This window comes from Camellia sinensis, chromosome 7, assembly GCF_055761805.1.
Source record: "Camellia sinensis isolate YWXY chromosome 7, ASM5576180v1, whole genome shotgun sequence".
NCBI classification, from domain to species: domain Eukaryota; kingdom Viridiplantae; phylum Streptophyta; class Magnoliopsida; order Ericales; family Theaceae; genus Camellia; species Camellia sinensis.
In genome coordinates, this window is record NC_138967.1 from 24721959 (window position 1) to 24745853 (window position 23895).

The 23895-nt window shown below is 31.5% G+C and overlaps 1 protein-coding gene across 2 annotated transcripts; it reads left to right on the top strand.

Moving 5' to 3' along the window:
• The first annotated feature begins 428 nt into the window (after positions 1-428).
• Positions 429-10330, top strand: LOC114314580 (magnesium transporter MRS2-I-like). 2 transcript variants are annotated; one of them, XM_082877590.1, is made up of 12 exons: positions 429-945; positions 1074-1103; positions 4101-4251; positions 5925-6046; positions 7334-7408; positions 7625-7852; positions 8055-8099; positions 8885-8929; positions 9041-9070; positions 9214-9333; positions 9506-9601; positions 10080-10330. In XM_082877590.1, exons 1-11 carry the CDS (start codon positions 700-702, stop codon positions 9590-9592), a joined length of 1179 nt encoding a protein of 392 aa, XP_082733716.1. In that variant the 5' UTR covers positions 429-699; the 3' UTR covers positions 9593-9601; positions 10080-10330. The 2 variants fall into 2 exon arrangements, with proteins under 2 accessions (XP_082733716.1, XP_028116853.2); XM_028261052.2 differs by lacking the exon at positions 10080-10330 and having other exon boundaries at positions 562-945; positions 9506-9786.
• The last annotated feature ends 13565 nt before the right edge of the window (positions 10331-23895 follow it).

Consider the following 23895-nt stretch of genomic DNA (forward strand, 5'->3'; position numbering starts at 1 on the left):
AAAAGTTAGATTCCCCAAAAGGGACCATTATTTTGGGACGGAGGGAGTATTATACTTTGATTGATATTTGACGTCTTCTGTGACACTTGAGGTCTCGTTTGATTTTAGAGATAGAATAAAGGGGATTAATAGTAAGCAATTGTTAAATTATATATATAAAAAATAATAAAATAAATAAAAAATTAAACATTAATATTTAAAAAAAATTCAATATATAAAAAATAAAAAAAATAAAAAAATTTCTAATCCTCTCAATATTTTTCTAATACCATCTCTACCTCCTCCTTACCAATCTCCCTTCCAAAACCTTTACTAATACAAGGGTTAATAATCACCTCCCCATCTCTCAAAACAAACACCCCATATAATAAATTCACCTCATTATCAAATCCCTCCCTATTACCCAAACAAACGGGCCTGACTGAACTCTATTGGATATCTCGGTGAGTTTCTTCCTTTGCTCGAGGCCAAGGCGCGTGAATGCTGTGATCTACGTAGCATTGTTTTTTTCGATAAGGTAAAAAAAAAAAAAGAAGCGTGTATCCCAAACTAAATTATTTTAAAAATTTAAAAACCCTCTTCATATCCTTTTCTGCTTAAATCCCTTCTCTCACTCTCTAGTGCTTCACTGTCTCTCTACATGCGATATATATTTACGTAGATAGATACATATAATTTTGGGAATGCTTAGAGATAGAGATGGGAAAAGAGAGGAGCATTGTGGTGCTAGCGGATTCGCAGGCGGAGATGAAGAAGAAAGCGGGGAGTTGTCGGAGCTGGATTTTAATGGACGCGGAGGGGAAGAGCACGGTGTTGGATGTGGATAAGTACGCTATCATGGATAGAGTTCAGATTCATGCTCGCGATCTTCGCATTCTCGATCCTCTCTTGTCTTACCCTTCCACCATTCTCACCCGTGAAAAAGCTATCGTCCTCAATTTGGAGGTGAAATTTCTTTCACTGTCTATATATTTATATATTTGTGTCAATCTTATAATATTGATTCATTGATGCACTTATATTTGATCGGTATTGTTTGGCTAATATATATATATATTTTTTGGGCTGCGCAGCACATAAAGGCGATTATTACACCTGAGGAGGTAAGCTTTAATTCTTTTTGTTATTCATTTACATTTTGTTTCTTGGAAGATGTTTCGTAATTAGTTAAAAGAGGAGTGCTATATTCCCTGATATATAATTTAATTTTAACTTTTAATAAGATGGAAGAGAGAGACAATAGAAAGAGATAGAAAGAAGAATGATGAGGAGTGCGGTTCTCTAATATATTATTCTTATTTTAACTTTTAATGAGATGGGAGAGAGAGAGAGAATAGAGAGAAGAACAAGGATGAAGAGTGAGAAGCGAGTCCATTTCACATGATTAAGAGTGGATTACGGTTGCTCAATTAGAACTTCTAAGTATTTGTTTTCAGCACTGATTCAGTGCTCTAAATTTGCACCACTAATGCCAACTCATTAGAGCTGGTAGTGCAAGAAAAAAAAAAAAAAAAAAAGGCCAAACTATCACATCAGTAGTGGATCCACATTAGCGCCACATCATTAGTGGTCTATTAGTGGTCATCAATTAGTGGTTTGAAGCATTTTTTATTTGTTTTTGCTACAATTTTCAGAAAATTATTGTAAAAAATCAATCTATTCTTTTTATTTTTACATAAGTTTTTTTAGTAAAAATTATTTAGACAAAATCAATTTCTAAACAATTCCTTATGCTGCCGGTGATGGTTTAGTGGAAAAAGTCTAAAGTTGACTAGAAGTTGAAAAGTTTTAAGCTGAGAATAAAAAGAAGTTATCTGGAAGGAAAATGAAAGGGCTGGCCTTCGACGCGTACTCTACTGTGCAAGTTTGGTCCTTGAGATTTTTCATAAAATTTAGGGCAAAGTAGACCCATAGTTCTTATATTTTGATTTTTATATTATTTTGATTTTTTTAATTTTAATTTTAAATTTATAATTTTGTTTCAATTTAATTCAATTGATTATAATTATTAGTATTTTTTTGATAGAAAATGAGCACATAAGCGGCTTGTGTTACACTTTTATATACAAAATTATAAATTTGTTCAATTTGATAGGTTAATCTCAACTAACTTAGTGACCACTTTCCTTCAAAAACCTTAATCAATGTTATCAGTTAGATCAAATTGACAAAATATCTAAAATTAAGAGATAAAAATTGAGCTAATTGAATTATAGAATGACACAAGGGGCAAAATACATGAATTACCAATATAATTTGTCCTAAATTTTATTTGGCAGGTTCTCTCGGCCCCTAATCAGGACTGGGGGGAATGATAATTCAAACTGTTCATTTTGTCTATCATTTCATGTTTGTCGTCCAGATAAAAAAAAATTAAGCTAATCTAATAATCGTAATATATTCAATTTAATCCATTTGTCACAAAAAAAAAAAAATGCACGATAGTTGTGTTTTTAAAAATAAATTATCAATTTATTCAAGCTACCTTTATTTTTATTTTTATTGTTATAAAATTATGATTAAATGGAAGACAACTTACATTTAAGTTTAAATTAGGGCTCTAAAAAAAATTAGTGGAACAAAATTCACTGTTTAAGACTGATCAAAATTTCAGTTTTGGGTTGTTTTTTCGCAAGGGAAGGTCTGTTTTAACGTTGAAAAACTTTACACTAAGGTTAAGTTTGGCAATTTATAAAAAAGTTAAAAAATTATCACTATTTATCAAAAGTAAAAAATTACAGCTGCACAACTTTCAATTCTAATTTTTTCCTACACACTAATTTATTTAATTTTTTAATACACATTTTTTCATAAAAAGTCAAAAAGTTAATCCAAACATCCATATTTTTTTCCTCAATTTTTTAGTCCAAAAAGACAAAAAATACACTTATTTAAGACACCCCAAACAACTTCTAATATCCGAGGGAATCCACCAAAATATTATATAAAAACATTTTTCATATTTTAATTTTTTAAGTATTAAAAGATGAGTGTGACATTCCATTGTTTAATGCTACACGTTTTACAATAAAAATTAGGGTAAAATACACATATATTATTTGAGATTTGTTTAAAATATAAATTGTACTATATAGTTCTAGAAATTATATTACACCCTTTAAAATTTTTAATAGTATAACAAGTGATCACTTTTATTAATAAATCATTAAGTCAATTAATTCTTTTTCTTTTTTTAAAAAAAAAATTGTGTCATAGATATATTTAATTAATAATTCAAATAATTTTAATATTGTAGTTATAGATGTTATTTTTTCTGTTAATTCTTTTAAATAAAAAATTCTGATAAGAAAATATTTATAATTTTCAAAATTATAGGAAGTAATCCGTATTTTAAATAAATGTCAACAAAAATATTTGCAGTTTATCCTAAAAATTAAGGTCAAAGATACAATTATTCATTGATTTGTGACACTATAAATTTTTAGGATAAATTACTAATAAATCATAATAGGTAGATTTAATTCCCATCAAGTTTTATTGAAAATAAATCTTAGTAAAATCGTCGTTAAATATAATTTTTGTGAGGATTTTTTGTATATGTCATTAAAAATTAACAATTAGTGATTTTTTTTCCATGATGTGTTGCTAAAATTTACAATTAATGACTCTTTTTGTGATGAATTTTTTAAACTATCGCTGAAAGTTGAAAATTAATAACTTTTTTTGGACTATTTTTTGCATATTCGCTAAAACTTATAATTAGTAATATTTTTTGTCATGGTTTTTAAACTATCGTTAAAAATTAACAATTAGTGACTTTTTTAATTGTGTACGATGAAAAATATTAATTATCATAAGACCTATTAAATAATAAATTCACCTATTATGACATACACATGTATTTCCCAAATTTTTATAAAATCACTTAGAACTTTTTGTAAATCACTCATTACACCAAGCCAAAAAATCAACAAAACTGAATTTTTTTTATATAATCGATTTCAGTTCTTCAACCAGTATAAATGAAGAGTTCGGTTCCGCATTAAAATTTTCCTCCACTCCAACCAAACTGAACTGATTACACCTCTGGGTGAGACTCGATGAGCAAATTTTGAAACTAATTTTTATGTGTTGAATAGGTATTGCTTCGAGATCCATTGGATGATAATGTTATACCTGTTGTTGAGGAACTACAAAGGCGATTGCCCTTTATAAATTCCATTCGTGAAGGCCAAGAAGATGGAAATGAGTTGGGTGACCAACAAGATGTTGAAGCTGGCGAAGAAGAGGGTATGCCACATTACTTTGGGGCTAAAATAGCCACACAAAAAATAAAATAGACTATTTTAGAGAGGGTCAAAGGGGTGGGAGGAAAAGGGGGATGAATCATTGTTGATAAATAAAACATTACATTCAATTCATAATTATTACACTATTCTCTGACAAAAAAAATCAAAAAAGTTAAAAAATCAAAAAACCCTTCCCAAACCAAGCTTTTTAGCCCAGGCTAAAATAGTCAAAATAGCTAAAAAGTCAAAAAACCAATCCACTTCCCAAACCAACCTTTATCTTCATTTTTTAGGAAAAATTACAAAAAAACCTCAAGATTTGAATCTTGTAATAAAATAATTTTTAATTTTATTAATTTAAACTCTAATCTTTAAAAAAAAAAAAAAAATCAATCTAAAGCAATTGTCTATTTTTATTAAGTAAAACTTATAGAAAAAGATATTTTAGATATTTTTGGTACACTTATATTGAGTATAATAATTAAAATATTATTTTTTTTGTCAACTTCATTAAACAGAAATAAACAAGTAGTTTAGATTGAAAATAAATCACAAATTATAATTTAAATTGATAAAATTAAATATTCAAGATTTATTTTGTTACAAACCTTGAACCTTAGAGGTTTTTTTATTTTTATTTATAATTTCCCTTTTATTTCCCTTTTTTAATAAGTTTTAAAAAAAAGTTAATTAGAATAACAAAAAGAAGTCCCCTCTTTAGACATCTTGACATTCTTTCCTGGAATGATTTTGAATAAAATACGTCAACAAAGAATATAACGAAACAGTTCAAGTTTAAAATTAAAATAAAATATAGAGAAAATTACACTCACAGTTCACGCAATTTGTTTATTTATTTATTTTTATTTTTTTTTGGGTGTCAATCTAGTTTATTTTATTCTTGAATTTCTCCTAATGTATAAATTTAGTTCAATTGTTAATGCCCCTTTAAAAATTAGGTAGAAGTCAACGGATAAAGGATTTCACTATCTTGAAAGTGATTTGAGAGTTGATGTCTAATTTTAAATGATCTACTTTCCTTTGAATGGACCATTTTGTCTATAACTTTTTGTCTAATTTCTTAATTGGTATTATTAATTAGGCTAAATTGTCACAATATAAAAAATTAAAGATAAAAAAATTGATAGAATTGGAAGTATATAAACCAAATTGACACAATGTAAATTACAAGTATTACTAGTAAAATTTAGGAGAAATTACAATTCAGCCCATATTTCCAAAATAAATTTTAAATCAATAATAAAGTTTATTAACTTTAATAATTGAAATTATAAATTTTTCCATCACTTTGTAAGTTTTTTTAGTCTTGCAATTGATTCACAATTTCCCCTATAATTTATCCAATAAAAATAATATTAAAATATTGCCTCTTTTTTTTATAAAAAAAATTTAAACTACATATCACAATCGTTTTACTTTAATTTTAAACTTGGACCATTAAATTATTATAATAAAATCATTGCGGAGAAAAAGATGACAATGAATCTTGATCTCAATGTTTTTAGCTTTCTTAAAAATGTGTTTTTCTCTCTAGAACCCTTACTCTCAATTCCATAATTTCAAAATCACTTTTTTTTTTCTCATAATTTTTTTTTTAAATTTTTTGTGTGGGCGGTATTTGATATTTTAATAATTTGAATAATGTTTATATAGAATCTCCATTTGAATTTCGAGCATTGGAGGTAGCTTTGGAAGCCATTTGCAGCTTTTTTGATGCTCGTACAACAGAGCTGGAGACTGCTGCTTATCCAGCTTTAGATGAACTCACTTCTAAGGTGTAATTTTTTTTTATTTTTTTTATACTGTGTTTTGTTAATGGATTTGGATAGGTATTTAGAAATTTAAAAAGAAAATATAGGTGAAATATGATTAAAATATAGTTATGTTTCACCTACCATTTTCTTATCTAAATTCATGATGTAAACACAGCCTTAACAGACATATTTAGATTTGAGATCAAAATGCAACAAAATCATACCTTGGAATGTTGTGTGTTTGATCTTTTTTATTTTGTCAAAATTTCATGTAAAATTTCAAAAATATTCTGCCTTTCGTTATTAATTTTGACGATGTGATGCTAAAGTATATAGAGTAATTGATTGCATACTTTAAAGACTAAAAAATTTAAAAGGTTAGAGACTAAAACATAGTAGATCACATACTTTAAGGTACATTAGAGGAATAAACCCTAAGAAAGGTAAAATTTATAGAAGATTTATAAATATATATTTTTTTTATTTTGAAACCAATTAGTTGAAAGAATTAAAGGGTGCACGAATTTTAAACCTTATCCAATTTTGACATAATGTTAACATCAAGAAAAAAAAAAGAAGTGATTTTAATTTTATTTATGTTAAAAAAATAATTTTTATTTAGGATTATGTATTTAAAAAAATTATTTATATGTTAATTATTTATATTCATATATAGTTAAATTATAAGAACGGTAAATAAAGTATTTTATAGAATTTAAAATTAGACACAAATTAAAAAAAAAAAAAAATTTGACCTTATTGATCATTAAAAAAGTTTACAAGGTTTTTTTTATACTTAAAATAAAAGAAAAAAGAACTTATTTGTATATAAAAAAACTTTTTTACAACTTATTTGTATATATTCAATGATCGAAATTTAATCAAAAAATTAACCCTCACATATTCGATTAAATTTCATTCTTGTAAACCAAATACAGTCGTAGTTTCTTCGATTAAATTTCAATGATCGAAACTAAACAGGTAAACCATGTTTACCTGTTTGTGTAAGTGAATAGTTTCGATGAAATTCTTCTTAGGCTGAGTAAGTTCCATCAAATTCAAATTCAAAATTTTATGCAGAGCTTAGAACATTTCTGCTTCCAAAAAAATGAGTATTTTCCATTTTAGCTCAAGGCTTTGTTGTTCAATGAAGGTGTCTATGCATTCCATTAGTGTTATGCAATCTTTATAAGACTTGTTATTGTTATTATTTTTAAAAAGCTGGAAATGCCTCCATTGGTCTATTTTTATGCACTTGGTATTTGTTATGTATTCCTAATTTTCCAAATGACAAATTTGATTTTGTAGATTAGTACCCGTAACTTGGATCAGGTTCGTAAATTGAAGAGTGCAATGACAAGCTTAACTGCTAGGGTTCAAAAGGTATAACTACTTCCTATCATAGCTTCCAAGTTTTTTTAAATCATCAAAATCCTTTCTTTTCTAACATGGTCATATTTGCATTTAGTATTGATGTCTCTTATTCGGCTTTGATGTTTTAATGTTGAATGACCCGTGATGTCCTGAATTCTGTGCTTTCGAGAATAATTGTGCTTATAAATCAATTTGACCTATGCTCACTAGTATTTCTACCTGTAGGTGAGAGATGAGCTTGAACAATTACTGGACGATGATGATGATATGGCTGATCTTTACTTGTCAAGAAAATTGGCAGGCCCATCTTCGCCTGTTAGTGGCTTGGGTGCTGCCAATTGGTGTCCTGCCTCACCTACCATAGGTTCGAAGAAATCTAGAGCTAGTAGGGCAAGTGTGGCAACATTTTGCGGAGACGAGAATGATGTTGAGGAGCTTGAAATGCTACTTGAGGTTATAACATTGACCTACTTCTTTGTTTGTTATCTCCTCTTAATTTTAGTAGTTCTTCAACTTGCACATAACAATCATAGAATCAGACCTATCACGTGAGTGTGAAATCTATATCATGTGAGGTAGTTGTGTCCGGTTTAGTAATCATTTTCTGTGTCGTTAGACTTATTATAATTTTAACGTCTCGGTGGTATATTTGCAGGCTTACTTCATGCAAATTGATGGAACTTTGAACAAATTGAATACAGTATGTTGCATAACTAGCATTGAATTTCTATAATTAATTCTGCTCACCAATTTGTATTGTTGATTATCAGTTTGTGGCAATATAATTATGATGAGCAATATGAAATTAGTGAAAACTTTCTCTGAATTTTTATTAAACACAATCAATTGCTAACTAGTTTCAATTTCTTATTAGAATCCTATTTACAGGAGAAGTGGCTTTGCAAGCTATGCCACGATTCCAGTAATTACTTCCTAATAATGTCATGATCACAAAAAATAAATAAATAGAAAAAAAAAATTCTTCTAAAATAATTTGGAATCTAAAATGAAAAGAAATTTCTTTAAAAAATTCTAACTCAAAATGAATTTGACTAGAGTTCTAATTTAACTAATCATAATTTTCCAAAAATAGTAAAATTTTAAATTTGAAGGCATAAACGAAGGAATTTGGCCAAAATTTACCACCAGCTACCGCGTAGCTATAATTTGCGATAGTTGAGCTGTCTTGGATTGAACATGGGTTTTTCAGCTAATCCGACAACTTGAAAAATTTATCAAATTAAAATTTTGCTATCATACTATCAAATTACTCCATGAACGTCTGCTAATTGTAGTAATTTCATTTAGAATGAACAAGCAACAACCAAAGGAAGTTCAAGTGGGTACCCCTAATTAAAATTGTAGCCTAAATTCTTTGGCATTCCATATTGAAATCATCAAAATAATCTGTTTGTTTGTCTATATCTGATTGGAAAACCCCTTTATTGCATCATCAGAATTGAATTATATTCTTAAATTTTGCAGCTGCGCGAGTTTATTGATGATACAGAAGATTACATTAATATTCAGGTAATCAACTGGAAATGGGAACAAATATGAAAATTGAATTAATTGATCAATTTAAATAGATTTAGATTTACTTTTGTTGTTCTAAATACACTTCATGTTTCCATTTTCCAGCTTGACAATCATCGAAATCAGCTGATTCAGGTAATGTATCAATTATGTTTACTTTATACAACATTGAATGCATTGATTTCTTGTTCTGCTTTTGTGTATTTGAAAACATTGTTGGCACAATAAATTTATCTTATTATTATTATTATTATTATTATTTTACTTTGTTTGTGCAGCTAGAGCTTCTTCTAACCTCTGCAGGTATTTCTGTGTCACTTTGTTCAACGATGGCTGGAATATTTGGAGCGAATATCCCATTTACTTGGAACTCAAACCACGGTTACATGTTTAAATGGGTATGCATACAATTTTGAATATAAGTGCACAAAATCCGATTCACACAAAATTAGACACAACTCTTTCACGTGAAGTTTGTCTAATTTTGCGATGGGATTTTTTAACTGATAAAATTTTGAATGTAAGTTTTATTTCGGTTAATTTGAATGTTCTTCTTCTTATTGTTGCCAGGTGGTAATCGTCACTGTGGCATTTTGTACCTGCATTTTTATACTTATCATTTCCTATGCTCGCTACAAGGGTCTGGTTGGATCTTGAAATTTATAAGTAAGAATTATTTAAATTACAGTGGAGGTAATTGTAGTTTTTGTAATGGATCTCCCGTTTGAATGAAGTGCAGATGGATCCCTGGGTCTCACGGGTTACACTTTGTTTTGTAAATCATTAAAAAAAAAAAAGATATGACGATTGTATTTTCTTATTTTTTTATGAAAAGAAATTGATGGTCTATTCCATAATCATAATTTTTAAAAAATAGACCCGATACAATTATGTGATGATTATTGGATCAACTAAATTTTTTTTCTATAAATTTCATGAATGATCAACTCATAAGGTCCTAAAAAATAAACAACTTAAGTCATTGAAATGAAATTTGTTGTGACCTCCATGAACCCAGCTGGATCAGACTGCACTTCTGTCCTGTACCTTATTGAGTTTGAATTTTCTTTTGACTTTTTAGACGGCTCTTATTAGCTACGTGAATTAATAAGTTCTCTCTCTACCTTTCACCATGAAATTCCAGATTGCAAAGAAGATCCAGCAGCAGTGTTATTTGCAGCCTAACCTGTTTCGGGTGCGAACATAGATAATTATAAACAGCTTTGTAGAGTCATATTTTACTCATTTGATCTTTTGATTTGGAGTCCCTTGTTATGTTGTTCTTTATATATGAAGTTGGGTCAATTATAGTGTCCTTTATTTTTGCACAATCTTAGTAATTATGTGCTTTGTTAAATACTTGTAATGAAATTAGTTGTTTCTATCCAGATAAAATCCAAGTTTCCTTTTTGTTATTTTTAGTACGGATCTGATTTCAGAATTCATTATTGGTTCATAAACCATGCAACCAGTGTAAACCATGTTTTTGAAGGTCTTCAGTGCTGGGTTATTTCTAAATGTATTTATTTAATTTTTTCTTTTTTCCCAAGTAATTTTACAGATGGTTGTTAGATTATGTTAAAGTTATGTAGGCCATTAGATTTTTTTTCCCAAGTAATTTTACAAATGGTTGTTAGATTATGTTGAAGTTATGTAAATCGTTAGATTTTTTTCCCCAAGAAAATAATTAGTTGGGGGAGTTACGGGCCATATCTTTGGACCAACTTAATTCTCATGATGTCTTGACCTAAAATAATTTAGTTCATCTTCCCATTTTACCCTTGACATAATCACTCAACCATTCCATTCTCTTCAACGGTTCGTCTCTGTCAGGTTGATGGTTGTTAGGATCTGTGAGGGGAGGGGAGAGATGCAAAGAGAAGGGGAAAGAGATGGAGAGAGGAGATTGAAATATTTCTCTCATCTGGTCTAAAATTAATGTCTAAGAACATCTTTAATGGTGTATTTTTTCCATTAAATTTGAATAAAAATTTAAGTAAAAATTCTATTTGATATCAAGTGTTTCAAAGGAGAGTTTTGAGTTTTTATCAAAATACTGGTTGACCAGACGCATGACTTGGTGGATGTTCGGCCAGTTGACTGGTCAGTGTAATTTTTTCATAAATTTTTGTAAAGAGATAGTCATTCGGGGGACATCCAGTGGTGAACTCTATTTGATAGGGGTGGATGTAGGGTTATCTGAACCGTATAACCCGCCTAACCCCAAATCGATCCGCATACAAATAAGTGGTTTCACAAACACAATGTGGTTGGATGCGGTTTGAAATATGACATAATTGCGGGTTGCTGATAAGATTTAACCCACACCCACAAGAATCCGCCCGCACTTAGATATTTTTTTTTAATAAAAAACCTAGATCTGTTGATTTCATTCATCCTTTCCTAGATATTTTTGGCCAACACACCAAACCCTAATTTCATGATACAAAAAAAAAATATTATAGAGAACATTGTTTGAGAACATTGTTTTTAAATGTTTTTGTTTTTGTTTTGGTTTGTTTTTTGTTTGCTCTGTAAACATTGTAAGAAATTGAATATACTTTTTCATGAAGGGGAAATTGAATCTGTTAATTACTTTTGAAATTGAATATGTTAATTACTTTTGAAATTGAAATCAATTTTGTATTATATTGAATCTGAAAATTGAAATTAAATCTGAAAATTGAAAAAGTCCAATCTGCAAAACGTCTGCACATCTGCGAATTCTATCCGCATAAACCGCAATCCACACTGTGGGTGGTTGTGGATAGAATTTTTCCCAAACTATATATATATATGTGAACGAGTCTAAACCAATCCACAAATTGTCCAAAATCAAACCGCAAACACTTTTAATGTTTGACATCCGTTAGAATGATATTTTTGGCTAAATTAATTAAGCTGATGGGGATGGATCAACTGGCAAACAGGTTGGGAGGCTGCTTTGATTGGTAAGAAGCACCACATGGCACATAGTGCCCTTAGAGCATTGAATAATATCTTCCAATACAGAGTACTGCTCAGCCCCCCATTTCCAGCCTGGGACTTGTTGCAATAAAGATTCTAAACATTAGGCTCATGTGGTAAAATTATGAAAAAGTGATTATAGATTATAATTTAAAGGATTATAGCTTATCGATGTGAATATAAATTGATAATTTGTTTGATGTAATTGTGAAATTATGAATTTAAATAGCAGAGTAGTGTTTGATAAATAAGTTATAAAATAACTTTTTGCTGTGTAATTGTCATTTTTGCCCTTATGAATATAAAAATTGTAATTTTATCATTTTATTCACTTTAAATTTTGAAAAAGTTATTTCATTAATAGAAATTAATATAATTAGTATCTATATTGGTACATTTTTACATGACCTCAAGTTTTTTTCATTTTTTTATTTTTATTTTTAATATTAACTTCACAAACGAACAAGAAAATGTCATTACAATAAAAATATAATAAATTACTATTAAGACAATAAAAATAAAACTTCCTACATATTAAATAACTCCTAATTTCGTCTGCAAATTGACATACAAATGTTATGTCTCTTCACTTCTATCTCATTGTCAGCACCTTCAACCTGATTGCATGGTGTGCTTGTTCAAACCTTGATCATTCATCTTCATTAGACACATAATCCGTGAATTTATCATAAGAGTCAAATGCAATATCGCGGGGCTGACTTCATCAGATGAAATTATGAATTGTCATTGTTGCACAAACAAGTTTGACTTGGGTCGGCCACTTATAGTTTGGTGGGATATGCTTTATCATTAGTCATCTGGCTTTTCAAACCCCAAACGTTCTTTGTATTACACTTCTAAGTGATGAATGTGCTTGGTCGAATTTTTCTTGTGCTTTTTTTTTTTTTTTTTTTTTTTGAAGAGGGTTGACCATGTTCAAATTCAGCTAGATGGTATCTCTTTCCTTTGTAAGGTGCAAGATATCTTTTCATGTTTGGATACCTAGCATCCACCAAGTAAAACTCATTTATTTTAAAATTTCAAATATTAATAAAATAAAGTAAGCAATTATAAATGAAAAAAAAAAAAAAATATATATATATATATATATAAAGATGTGAATGTGATGCATCTACTGTAGCAATCAAATATAAAACAGTTACCTCGTTGTGGTTTTGGAAAATTATAACTAGGATTCCTAATTGTATCTAAGAAGATCTGAGTATCGTGTGCACTTCCTTCCCATACTGGTAAGTAAAATGTGAAACGCATATCAAAGTCACATGTGGCCATTATGTTTTGAGTCGCATACCCCTTTTTACCTATTAAACGAGGTTGCTTGCTTGGAGATATATATGCTTTGATGTGTGTTCCGTCAATTACTCTTGTTAGGTTTTTATTCTTGGCAATCCCGTATGACAAAATTCCTTTAAGTTGTATTTGTTTTTGCACTTTTTATTTCAGTGAGGCTATGAGTGTTTAGATGCGAATCCAACCCAAATTGTGCCTTGTAGAGAAGTTTGTGATGTTAATACTTTCAAGATTGCCACTTCGCTGATTATGACGGGGTCGAGCTGCCCGGTCAGCTCGCGGGGTCGAGGGGCAGCGCCTCCGAAGCAAAATTCAAAAATGCATTCAAAGTTTCCTCCCCGCTCGAGCGTCCATTCCCCCGCTCGAGTGGAGATTGGTGAGTTCCAGAAGTATGCGTGTCTGCAAAAATACTGTGAACCATGTTTTCACGCTCGAGCGTTCATTTCCCCACTCGAGCATACACCCTAGTGCGGAACACGTCATATAGAGTCCCCGCTCGAGCAAGAGTATACATCAAATGATTATTTGTTTTTCTATACAAAAGAGAGAGTTGTTCTTTGGTGGATTCTGAAGAATTCAAGCCTGAACCTTTGTGACGCCCCAAATTTTGATAATATAATACAACGATGCACCGGGGTTTAGCTAGAGGATACACATCATTTTTAAGCACAAAATACAAATAATTACACTAAAATAAAATATTAATAATAGTTACAGATAAAATTTTTCAAGTCTTTAGATACATATCGGTTCCTTGATACAAAAAGATTATCCAAAATACAGGAAATATGCAATCTAATTTCTAAGACAGTCACGGTTCCACAAAGCTTTTAGGGATTCTGTTCTTGGTGTAAAACTCGCCTTTACCTGGCATAAAACGCCATGAGCTTGGAATGCCCAGTAAACACACACACCCCGACCCCTTTCCCATTCCAAATACACAAGAACATAACGGCATGATCATAACATACAATGAAAGCAATAATTAAGCAGAGCTTATAATTAAATTTCAATTGTCATGAATAATAGTCAATTTTAGTTAGTTCTAGGCAACTCCCCGCGGAATGCTGTTCCTACCCAACCATTAACACTGGCCACGGGCAATTCGGACTCCCCCTTGGTTAATACAATACCAATGCGTCGCTTACCGCATGACCCCCAGTGCGTCACTTACCGCACAATTACCAATGATGCCCACGCACCTAGGTTACATACCCAAGTGGTGACATCACGGTCTGCCCCAAGGAAACGGGCTTCCAGGGATACTCTCCCTGTGTGAGACCCTCACTGCCACCCTTATGCCTCCCATTTCCGTTAAGCAGCCAGAATACCTCCCGTGCCATGTTAGGGTTCGGAAACACACTTGCGCAAGACTTCACAAAAATGGAATACATTCCATTATATCATGCTCTTGAATCAATCGTTCATTATCTCATAAAATTTAATGCAATGATCGCAACCCATTACCATCCCATTTGATTTCCCCTTTATTAAGTGCGTTATGTTCTCAGTTATAGCAAAGCATGGTCAGTATAATTATGAATCCAAACTAAACAAGAAGTAATTTATTCATGGTAAAGAAAATTTACAATTTATCACAGATTACATATCAAGACTAAGACATTCAAGAAACATAGAATATAAGAGTTGCAAACCAAATAAGAGCATATTAACACAAATTTCCAGATTTCCAGATTTTGAACCAGTTCAAAAATAATTTTAAAAAAATACTTTTATTGGCCCTAAGTACCTGGCCTCATGTGAGTTGGTAGATATATAAGTCTAGTTTCAAACTCAATTTACGAAAGTACGATAGGTATTTTAGATTTTAAGATAATTCAGAATTACCAAGATCTGTCCAGATTCGTTGACCGTTACGCAAGTCGGTTTTTCTCTCAAACCCCTCGCTCTCTTGAGCTCAAAAAAATTTTAGTTAAAATATAACACCAAGATTAAGATTTGACATAAAATTGGGCTCAAGATTATTTTTCTGGAATTTTCTAAAAATAGATAAAGTTGACTGTTTTTCTGGTTCTGTGAGTATCAAACTTAGAAAATTTGTTTAGGTTATAAAAACGCATTCTTAGGACCTACAAAAATTACCACATACTCTAGACATACCAAATATTGTACCATAAAAACAGATTTTGAGTTTATGGAGTTTTGGTGGGAAAATAAATTCAAGAGAGGGAAAAGATTTGCTGCTGGAAATTTAAGAAAGAAAGTGAAGCATACCATTTCTTGATTAATACACACTTATACAAGAGTGTAGGCCTAGACTACAGCATATATATACAAAGAGCATGTATTAGGAGGGGAAAAACAAGTGGTAAGAGAACTTGAGAGAAGAGGTGTTGTATGTTTACCTTTGTTGTACAAGACTAACACAATTCTTCCTTTTCTTCTCCTCTTCTTCTCTCTCACTCTCTCCCTCTCTCTTTTTTTTTTCCAAGATCACTCTCTCTCACTCCTCTAGTGGATGGCTGAAAATGTATATAATGAGGGGGGAGAAGAGTGCATATATATATATATATATATAGAAAAGATTGGGAAGGTTTCTTGGGGACTAAGTTCCCTAAGTGCAAATTGTCAAAGTAGCAATTATGGCCCTTTTTATCCATCACATGGTCAACAACTTGGGCTCCAAGACACACACACACACACATATATATATATATATATATAAGATATTTTTATGAGATATTTGCATTTATAAACATAATATAATACAAGTACATTAATTAATAAAATATTACAATTAAGGGTTGGAATGAAATAAAATAAAAGTATATAGGGACCAAGTCTAAATTTATGAAACCTTGATATATGTTATTAATATACTAACATTAGAAAATAGTTAAAATAATAAATTCGGGTCCCGTTAAATTAAAGCGCAAACAAATGCGAGAAACCGAGCAAAAACGGCATTACCGGGAATTAAAATTTTAGAGTGATTAATATCTAATGATAGGGTCTAATAACTAATAATATGGTTTTAAAGGTGATTATTAATTTACGGAGTCGATTAGGGTTTACTTGAATTAATCCGCGATGCTTCCCGATTCTAGGGTTTAAAATGCAATTAAGCAAAACTTCAAGGGCTTTATTGAAATAAACTCAAGGTTAGGGATTTAATGGTAATTACAAAAATTAGGGTCTCTACAACCTTTGGTGGATTCTGGAGTGGCTCATCGTCAAGACAATTCCGAGGTGAAGACGGGGTTGGAAGAGGCACATAGGGGTTGGTTCAATTCGGGCGTGGATTCGCTAGGTAATTGAGAGTATACCTATATAATTCCTTCATATCTTCTTAGTGGATTGTTTTGTGGCTGTTGCCCATGGTTTTTTTTATCACAATTGGAGGTGCTCCAATTGTGATTTTTCCACGTTAAAATCGTTGTGTCGATTTGTCTTGATTGTTTGATTGGGATTGTTTTATTGCTTAAAATTGATACATAATCACAAATCAACATCTAGGGAATTTCTAGATTTCTCAATTGGTATCAAAGTAGGTCGTTCTATTTTTTTTTAAAAAAAAATTATTCTTTTAGAACGAGATCTTGTTTGATTTGTGATAATGGATTCAATACATGAGGGAAATTCTATGGTTCTACCACCTCTACTTGACGGATCCAATTATTCTTTTTGTAAAGCTCGGATGAGATCGTTTTTGAAATCTATAGATGAAAAAGTTTGGCAATCTGTCATGAATGGGTGGACCGAACCAACAATTACCGTTGATGGAGTAACTTTTCCCAAACCAATTGATAAGTGGGACACAATTGATTACCAAAATAGTAGCTGGAATAGTAAAGCTATCAATTCTCTCTTTTGCGCTATCGCACCTGAAGAGTTTAGTTGTATTTGTAATTGTGAAGTCGCAAAAGAGGCTTGGGATATCTTACAAACTATTCATGAGGGTACTCCTTCTGTTAAACGCTCAAAACTTCAAAGGCTCACGTCTAGTTTCGAAACCTTTCAATAAAAGATAGTGAGACCTTTGATGAATTTTATGCGAAGTTGAGTGACATTGTAAATTTCAGCTTCAATTTAGGAGAAAAAAATACCATAATCCAAAGTTGTGGGAAAAATTTTGAGATCTTTGCCCGATCGGTTCCAACCAAAAGTTACGGCTATTGAGGAGACTCAAGATGTTGACAACCTTAAACTGGATCACTTGGTTGGAAATCTCCAAACTTATGAAGCACATAGGAATTTCAAAAAGAAACAAAAAGATGCTATTGCTTTTAGTAGTGCTCATAGAGTTGGAAAGGATTCAGATGAGGATTGTGAGATAGATTCCAAGATTACGGCTGCTTTTGTTAAACAATTTAAAAAATCTTTCTTGAAAAAGAATCCCAATCTTTTGGAATATACTCATACTCATAAATCTGAAGGCAAAGATAAATTCAAAATTAATTCTATAGCCAAGAAGGAGAAATGAAAGATGCAAGGGAACTCTGAAAGAGTCCAATGCTATGAATGCCAATGATTTGGCCACTTTGCTTCACAATGCCCCACTCGTTTGAAGAAGAAGAAAGCCTTCGCCATCACTTGGGATGATGAATCAGAATCTGATGAAGATGAAAGTGACAACGAAGATCAAGGCGAAGAGGGACATAAACAATTCCTTGCTTTTGTGGTGGCTTCTGAAACTGAAGGACAAACAAAGTATCCGAAGAGCCCGGTTGAGAATGCCACTGATGATGAATCCTCAGGAAGTGATGATGAAGAGCTTGAGTAAGCTTATAAAAAGTTGTATAAGGAATCTCTTAAGTTATCCAAATTGAATGACAAACTCGTTATGAAACTCAAAGCATGTGAAAGTGAGAATGTCAAACTAAAGGAAGAGATTTCCGAGGTTAGGAATGATGCCCTTAAGATTTCTAATGATCGACAAGCTCTTTGTGCAAAACTCTTGACTTGTGAGACAGAAAGGAATGAGCCACAGCAAATCTATGCAACATATGAAGAAAAAATTAAAACTCTCGAGATGTCTCAAGTTGCTCTGGAAGAACTAATGATCAAAAAAGAGGAAGAACTCAAGTGTGCTATGGCTACCATTGGACTTTGGAACAGAGGATCAAAGACTTTGGACAATATCATTGGGTCTTAACAAATTTGTTCTGACAAGAGTGGCATTGGCTTTGGTGGTAAGAAAGAGCAAAAACAGAGTGCTTCCACATCTCATGATACAAGAACTCAAGGAAAGGGAGAACAAAAAATTCAACATAAAGATGGACTTCTCAAACTTCCTAGAGTTGGTAAGGTAAAGGAAAAGAAGGTACACCCTGTACACTCTGTTTTTATTTGTCATCATTGTGGTATGCATGGTCATATTCGCCCTTATTGTTATGAGTTGCATGGAAGAGTGTCTCATAGAGATGGAAGAAATTCCAACATCCCGTAGGGTAGGAGACACTTCATTGGTAGTAATGAGGTTAAAGGTCATATCAGACCTCGTTATTTTGATCAGCTTGAGACCAAACATGGAGCGAGTTTGTATTTGCCTAGACCTAGATATAGGAAGTTGGAAACCAAGTCGAGACGGGTTCTCATTGAAAGCAAAGGGAACCACAACGTCAAGACACCACCCAAGAACCACAATGCTCACAAATTTGTTCATACTAAAGCGGTTTGGGTAAGAAAACTTGACTTGTGTTAATTTGTTTATTCGTTTTAGTTTTTGGGTTTCTGTATGTTTTTTTTTTTTTTTAGTCATTTAAATGTGCGCATGTTCGTTTTGTGTCTTTCTTTGTTTAGAAAAAGAAAAAAAAATCCCAAAAAGATTTTCTTAGTATGGTTTTGCAAGGTTGAAATTTTAAGTGGTTCTTGGTGCATATTGGAATTGATAAGAATATCCATTACATGTTAATATATGTGTGCTTTCTGTGGTCATTACTCATTTTGGAATGTGTGTTTTTTGATTAATATGTCTCATTTTGTGCACACTCTTAGATTAGCAAATATCGGAGTCTTCCACCTTAGTGATTATTTTTTTTATGGACTTCTGGCATGATATCTTTTGTTTTTCTAGAGGAATTGACCGATACTAGCATATCTTGGGTGATGTTGAGTCTCTTAACCACCTTCCATCTTTTTCCATCTCCACGGTTTTCCCCTTTATTCTTTTTAGTCCAGCCATGAGGAAAAGGCTACCTCAGAGTCACCAACCAGGCCATCCTTATTATATCCATGCTTCTCTGGTTTGGTTTCCATACTCTTGAGTGTGTCAGCCGCCAATGAGTGTGCAAAAGAATAAGAAAAAGAAAAAGAAAAAGGAAAAAAAAATGTGCAAAAGAAAGAAAAGAAAAAAAGATGTGAAAAAAAAAGAGGAAAAATAAAGGATTCATTGATTAAAGGGGAGCCTCCGCTTTTACTCACCAAATACCCCTTGATTCATAGTGGTTTGACTTTCCTTAGTTGTGCTTAGATTCTTTTGTCGGAGGTCCAACTTTCAGATCACTACTAGGATTGAATCTAGTGTTTGTCGAACTCCAAGAGTCACACACACACTTTTCTTATGTGATCTATGCTTTTCACATAATGCATCACTTTCTTTTATGAGGAATCTTCTAGAGGTTGTGCACATTGTGTTTTCAAGTAATTGTGCTTCTTGGATAGTCTTGTGTGTTTTAAGGTATTAATCTGAAATTCCTTGCTTGCTCTACCATATTATTTTTGTCGTTTTCTTCTAGTTCACTGTTTTCAGTGTTTGAGGTTGCTTTTAGTGAGGGGGAGTTTGGTTCATCTTGATTTGGGTTGGTAAGGGAGTTTGGTTTTTCATTGCAAGAGTTGTTTAGCATAAACACTTTGATATGTTTGGTAAGGGAGATTGGCTATATGTTTTGCATGTTGCTATGCACTGTTTCTTATTTCCTTCTTGCATGCCATAGTTGTTTGAGCTTCCTTTGTCAATTCGTGATAAAAATGGGGAATTATGTTGTGTCGGGTGCAGGTACATGTGTCCTAGTTTTCATCTATTCATGTTACATGTCTTTAAATCTCCAATTGTCATGCTACATATTCTTAAAATCTCTAATTTCCATCTATTCATTTTTTTATCTCATGTTTCAAGATAATCTAGTCATATGTTTATTGTTTTTTTCATATACTATTGTGGCACTAATAGTTGTTTTGGAGATTGTGGCACTAATAGCTATTTTGCAGATCATGACCTTGAGAAAGAAGTCTGTTTTATGTTGTGTCGGGTGAGGGTACATGTGTCTTAGTTTTCATCTATTCATGTTACATGTCTTTAAATCTCCGATTGTCATGCTACATGTTCTTAAAATCTCCAATTCCCATCTATTCATTTTTTTATCTCATGCTTCAAGATAATCTAGTCATATGTTTATTGTTTTTTTCATGTACTCTTGTGGCACTAATAGCTATTTTGCAGATCATGACCTTGAGAAAGAAGTCTGTTTTTGTTGGCTGTAATTGGTGGGGGTGATTAGGATTTTATTTGTTAGGTGTGTTTTGTCACGGCATTGCCAAAGGGAGAGATTGTTAGGTTTTTATTCTTGGCAATCCCGTTTAACAAAACTCCTTTAAGTTGTATTTGTTTTCGCACTTTTTATTTCAGTGAGGCTATGAGTGTTTAGATGCGAATCCAACCTGAATTGTGCCTTGTAGAGAAGTTTGTGATATTAATGCTTTCAAGATTGCCACTTCGCTGATTATGACGGGGGCCGAGCTGCCCGGTCAGCTCACGGGGTTGAGGGGCAGCTCCTCCGAAGCAAAATGCAAAAATGCATTCAAAGTTGCCTCCCCACTCGAGCGTCCATTCCCCTCCCTTTGAGCGGAGATTGGTGAGTTCCAAAAGTATGCGTGTCTGCAAAAATACTATGAACCGTGTTTTCACGCTCGAGCGTCCATTTCCCCGCTCGAGCGTACACCATAGTGTGGAACACGTCATATAGAGTCCCCGCTCGAGCGTCCATTCCCACGCTCGAGCGGACCTCGCGATTTCAGATTCTATAAATTGGCAAGTTGCTCCAAATCTAGGATTACTTCTCCAGATCTTCATATTGGGTTCTAGGTTTATATCTGGGGATATTTTGCTAGTTTTCTTTGATGTTTTGATTAAGTATTCAACTCATGGTTTAAAGAGTATACATCAAAGGATTATTTGTTTGTTTTATAGAAAAGAGAGAGTTGTTCTTCGGTGGATTCTGAAGAATTCGAGCCTGAAGCTTTGATAGATTCTGGAGTGGCTCATTGTCAAGACAATTCTGAGGTGAAAACGAGGTTGGAAGAGGCACATAGGGGTTGGTTCAATTCGGGCATGGATTCGCTAGGTAATTGAGAGTATACCTGTGTAATTCCTTTATATCTTCTTAGTGGATTGTTTTGTGGCTGTTGCCCGTATTTTTTTTTATCACAATTGGAGGTGCTCCAATTGTAGTTTTTCCATATTAAAATCGTTGTGTCAATTTGTCTTGCTTGTTTGATTGGAATTGTTTTATTGCTTAAAATTGATACATAATCACAAATCAACATCTAGGGGATTTCTAGATTTCTCAATTCCAATACAATCCTATTACAAAATAGTGAATAAAAATATTTTTACTCACAGATTATTAGAAATATCCTATCAACATTATTTATATGCAACACCAAGTTCCACTTATAGTTAATTATTTACCTTGAAAAAAGGATAGTATTTGCGGTAGCTTCTAATATATGGATGCACACCATTTTTCGGTTGAGGCCTTACCTAATCAATAGACATTATTGTAACAACTTTTAACACATTCTTGAAATATTTTGAAATCGTCTCGCCGGAATGTTGAAATCAAACTTGGACATTTCCGTTTCGAATGTCACCGTAAACAATATACAAAAATATTGCAACATGCTCCTAAACCGAGACTTGTCGTCCAGTTTCTAGGCCATAGTTTTTCTGTAACAAATCACGCAATTCATAAAATACCTCTATTTCCATTCAAAAATTTTCAAATATTCTTGTCTGATTCCCTTCATGTAATTCCACCGTCCACTTCTAGCCTGTTAGAGAAGATGTCCTACATGGTTCTTTTATCAAATATTTGTCGTATATGTCACTGCAACTGTTACCGCAGTAGTTAGGAGCATATTATTATTTTGTTGAGTTTGCGATGTGCTGCCTTCATCTTCAACATCTTCATCATCATGATCATTATTCCATTCATCGTCACCACTGTTACTCATCTCCAAAATACTTACTCACTATTACTAAAACACAACTAATTATTGAAAACGCAATAAGATTTTTATTAAAACACAACTAATTATTGAAAACACAATAAGATTTGTTTACCAAAATACCTGGGGGCCAAAATTATGGAATAGACAACTATTGTCTCAGCAAAAGACTTGCTTCAAGAGAGCTGAAACAGCGAAACTGATGGATACCTGAGGCCAATACATCTACATATATATATATACACTTAACCATTTTAAATGTTTATTTTTTGATTTTTTTTTTTTTAAAATGTATAAAAAATAAAGCAGTGATGTGATCTAAAACAAGTTTTTTTTTTAGTTGTAATCTAAAATAGGTTAAAGTTGACTTTTGGCTTTTAGTTAAATTCCCAAATTGAGTCCATTTTTGAAGAGTTTCTAAATATGTTTATCGAATTTTTTATTTTATTTATTTATTTATTTATTTATTTGGATATTAACATAAATACTTTACATATCATTGTTAGATTATGCTAAAGTTATTTAAACTATTAGTTTTTTTTTTTTTTTTTTTTTTTTTTTTTTTGAGATTTATTAGAAAATTCTTTCTCATGTGTTTGTATCTCAATTAGTCCATAAGATATTCTTGTATTCCAATAAATCCTATTATTTGAATATTTGATCTACCAAATCGTAATTCTCATATTTAAGATATTTTATGGACATTTCTACCCTTACAAATAGTTTTTGAACGGTTAGTAATTTGGTGATATGAAAATTCATATTTTACAATGTGAATATTCACATCGACGTGTGAATGTTCACATTGATAGTGTGAACATTCACATTGACGGTGTGAACATTCACATTATGGAATATTCACACTATAAATGTGAATATTATTAGGATTATTTTGGTAACTATGTCACTCATAGGATTTATTGAAATATAAAAAAATAATGTGAACTAAATGAAACATAAGTAGGTGAAAATAGATTTATGAAAAAGTATCCCTTTTATTCTCAAAAAAAGTAAATATTTAGATCAATAAATAAATAAATAAAAATAATATATTAGTCAATTAACTTGAGCAGACTGATCACTTTCCTTTGCGACCCTCCAAAGTTGAAATCTTGGCTGCCCAAGTTTGTTTCTCATTTTAAATTTTTTTAGAACTTGTATAAAAAGGAGTTGGGTATTTAAATATTTAGATTAAAAATATGATATAGTTTTCACTTATTTTAACACATTTTTATTGATTTCAGAATTATTTTTTAATTTATTTTTTATTTATTTATGAAACATTTATCATATAAATTTTAATATTAAAAAATATGCAAAAGTCACTCATTAACATTTGTTTTAAAAAAAAAATGATAAATCCTTTCTCTCTCTGATAGGAATAGAATAAACCTCCATTTATGTAATTAATTGTTAATTAATTGTGATGCTTTGGGTGCATCTGTCGTTAGTAGGATTAGGTGAGAAATCCATTTCACATTTGGATAAATAAA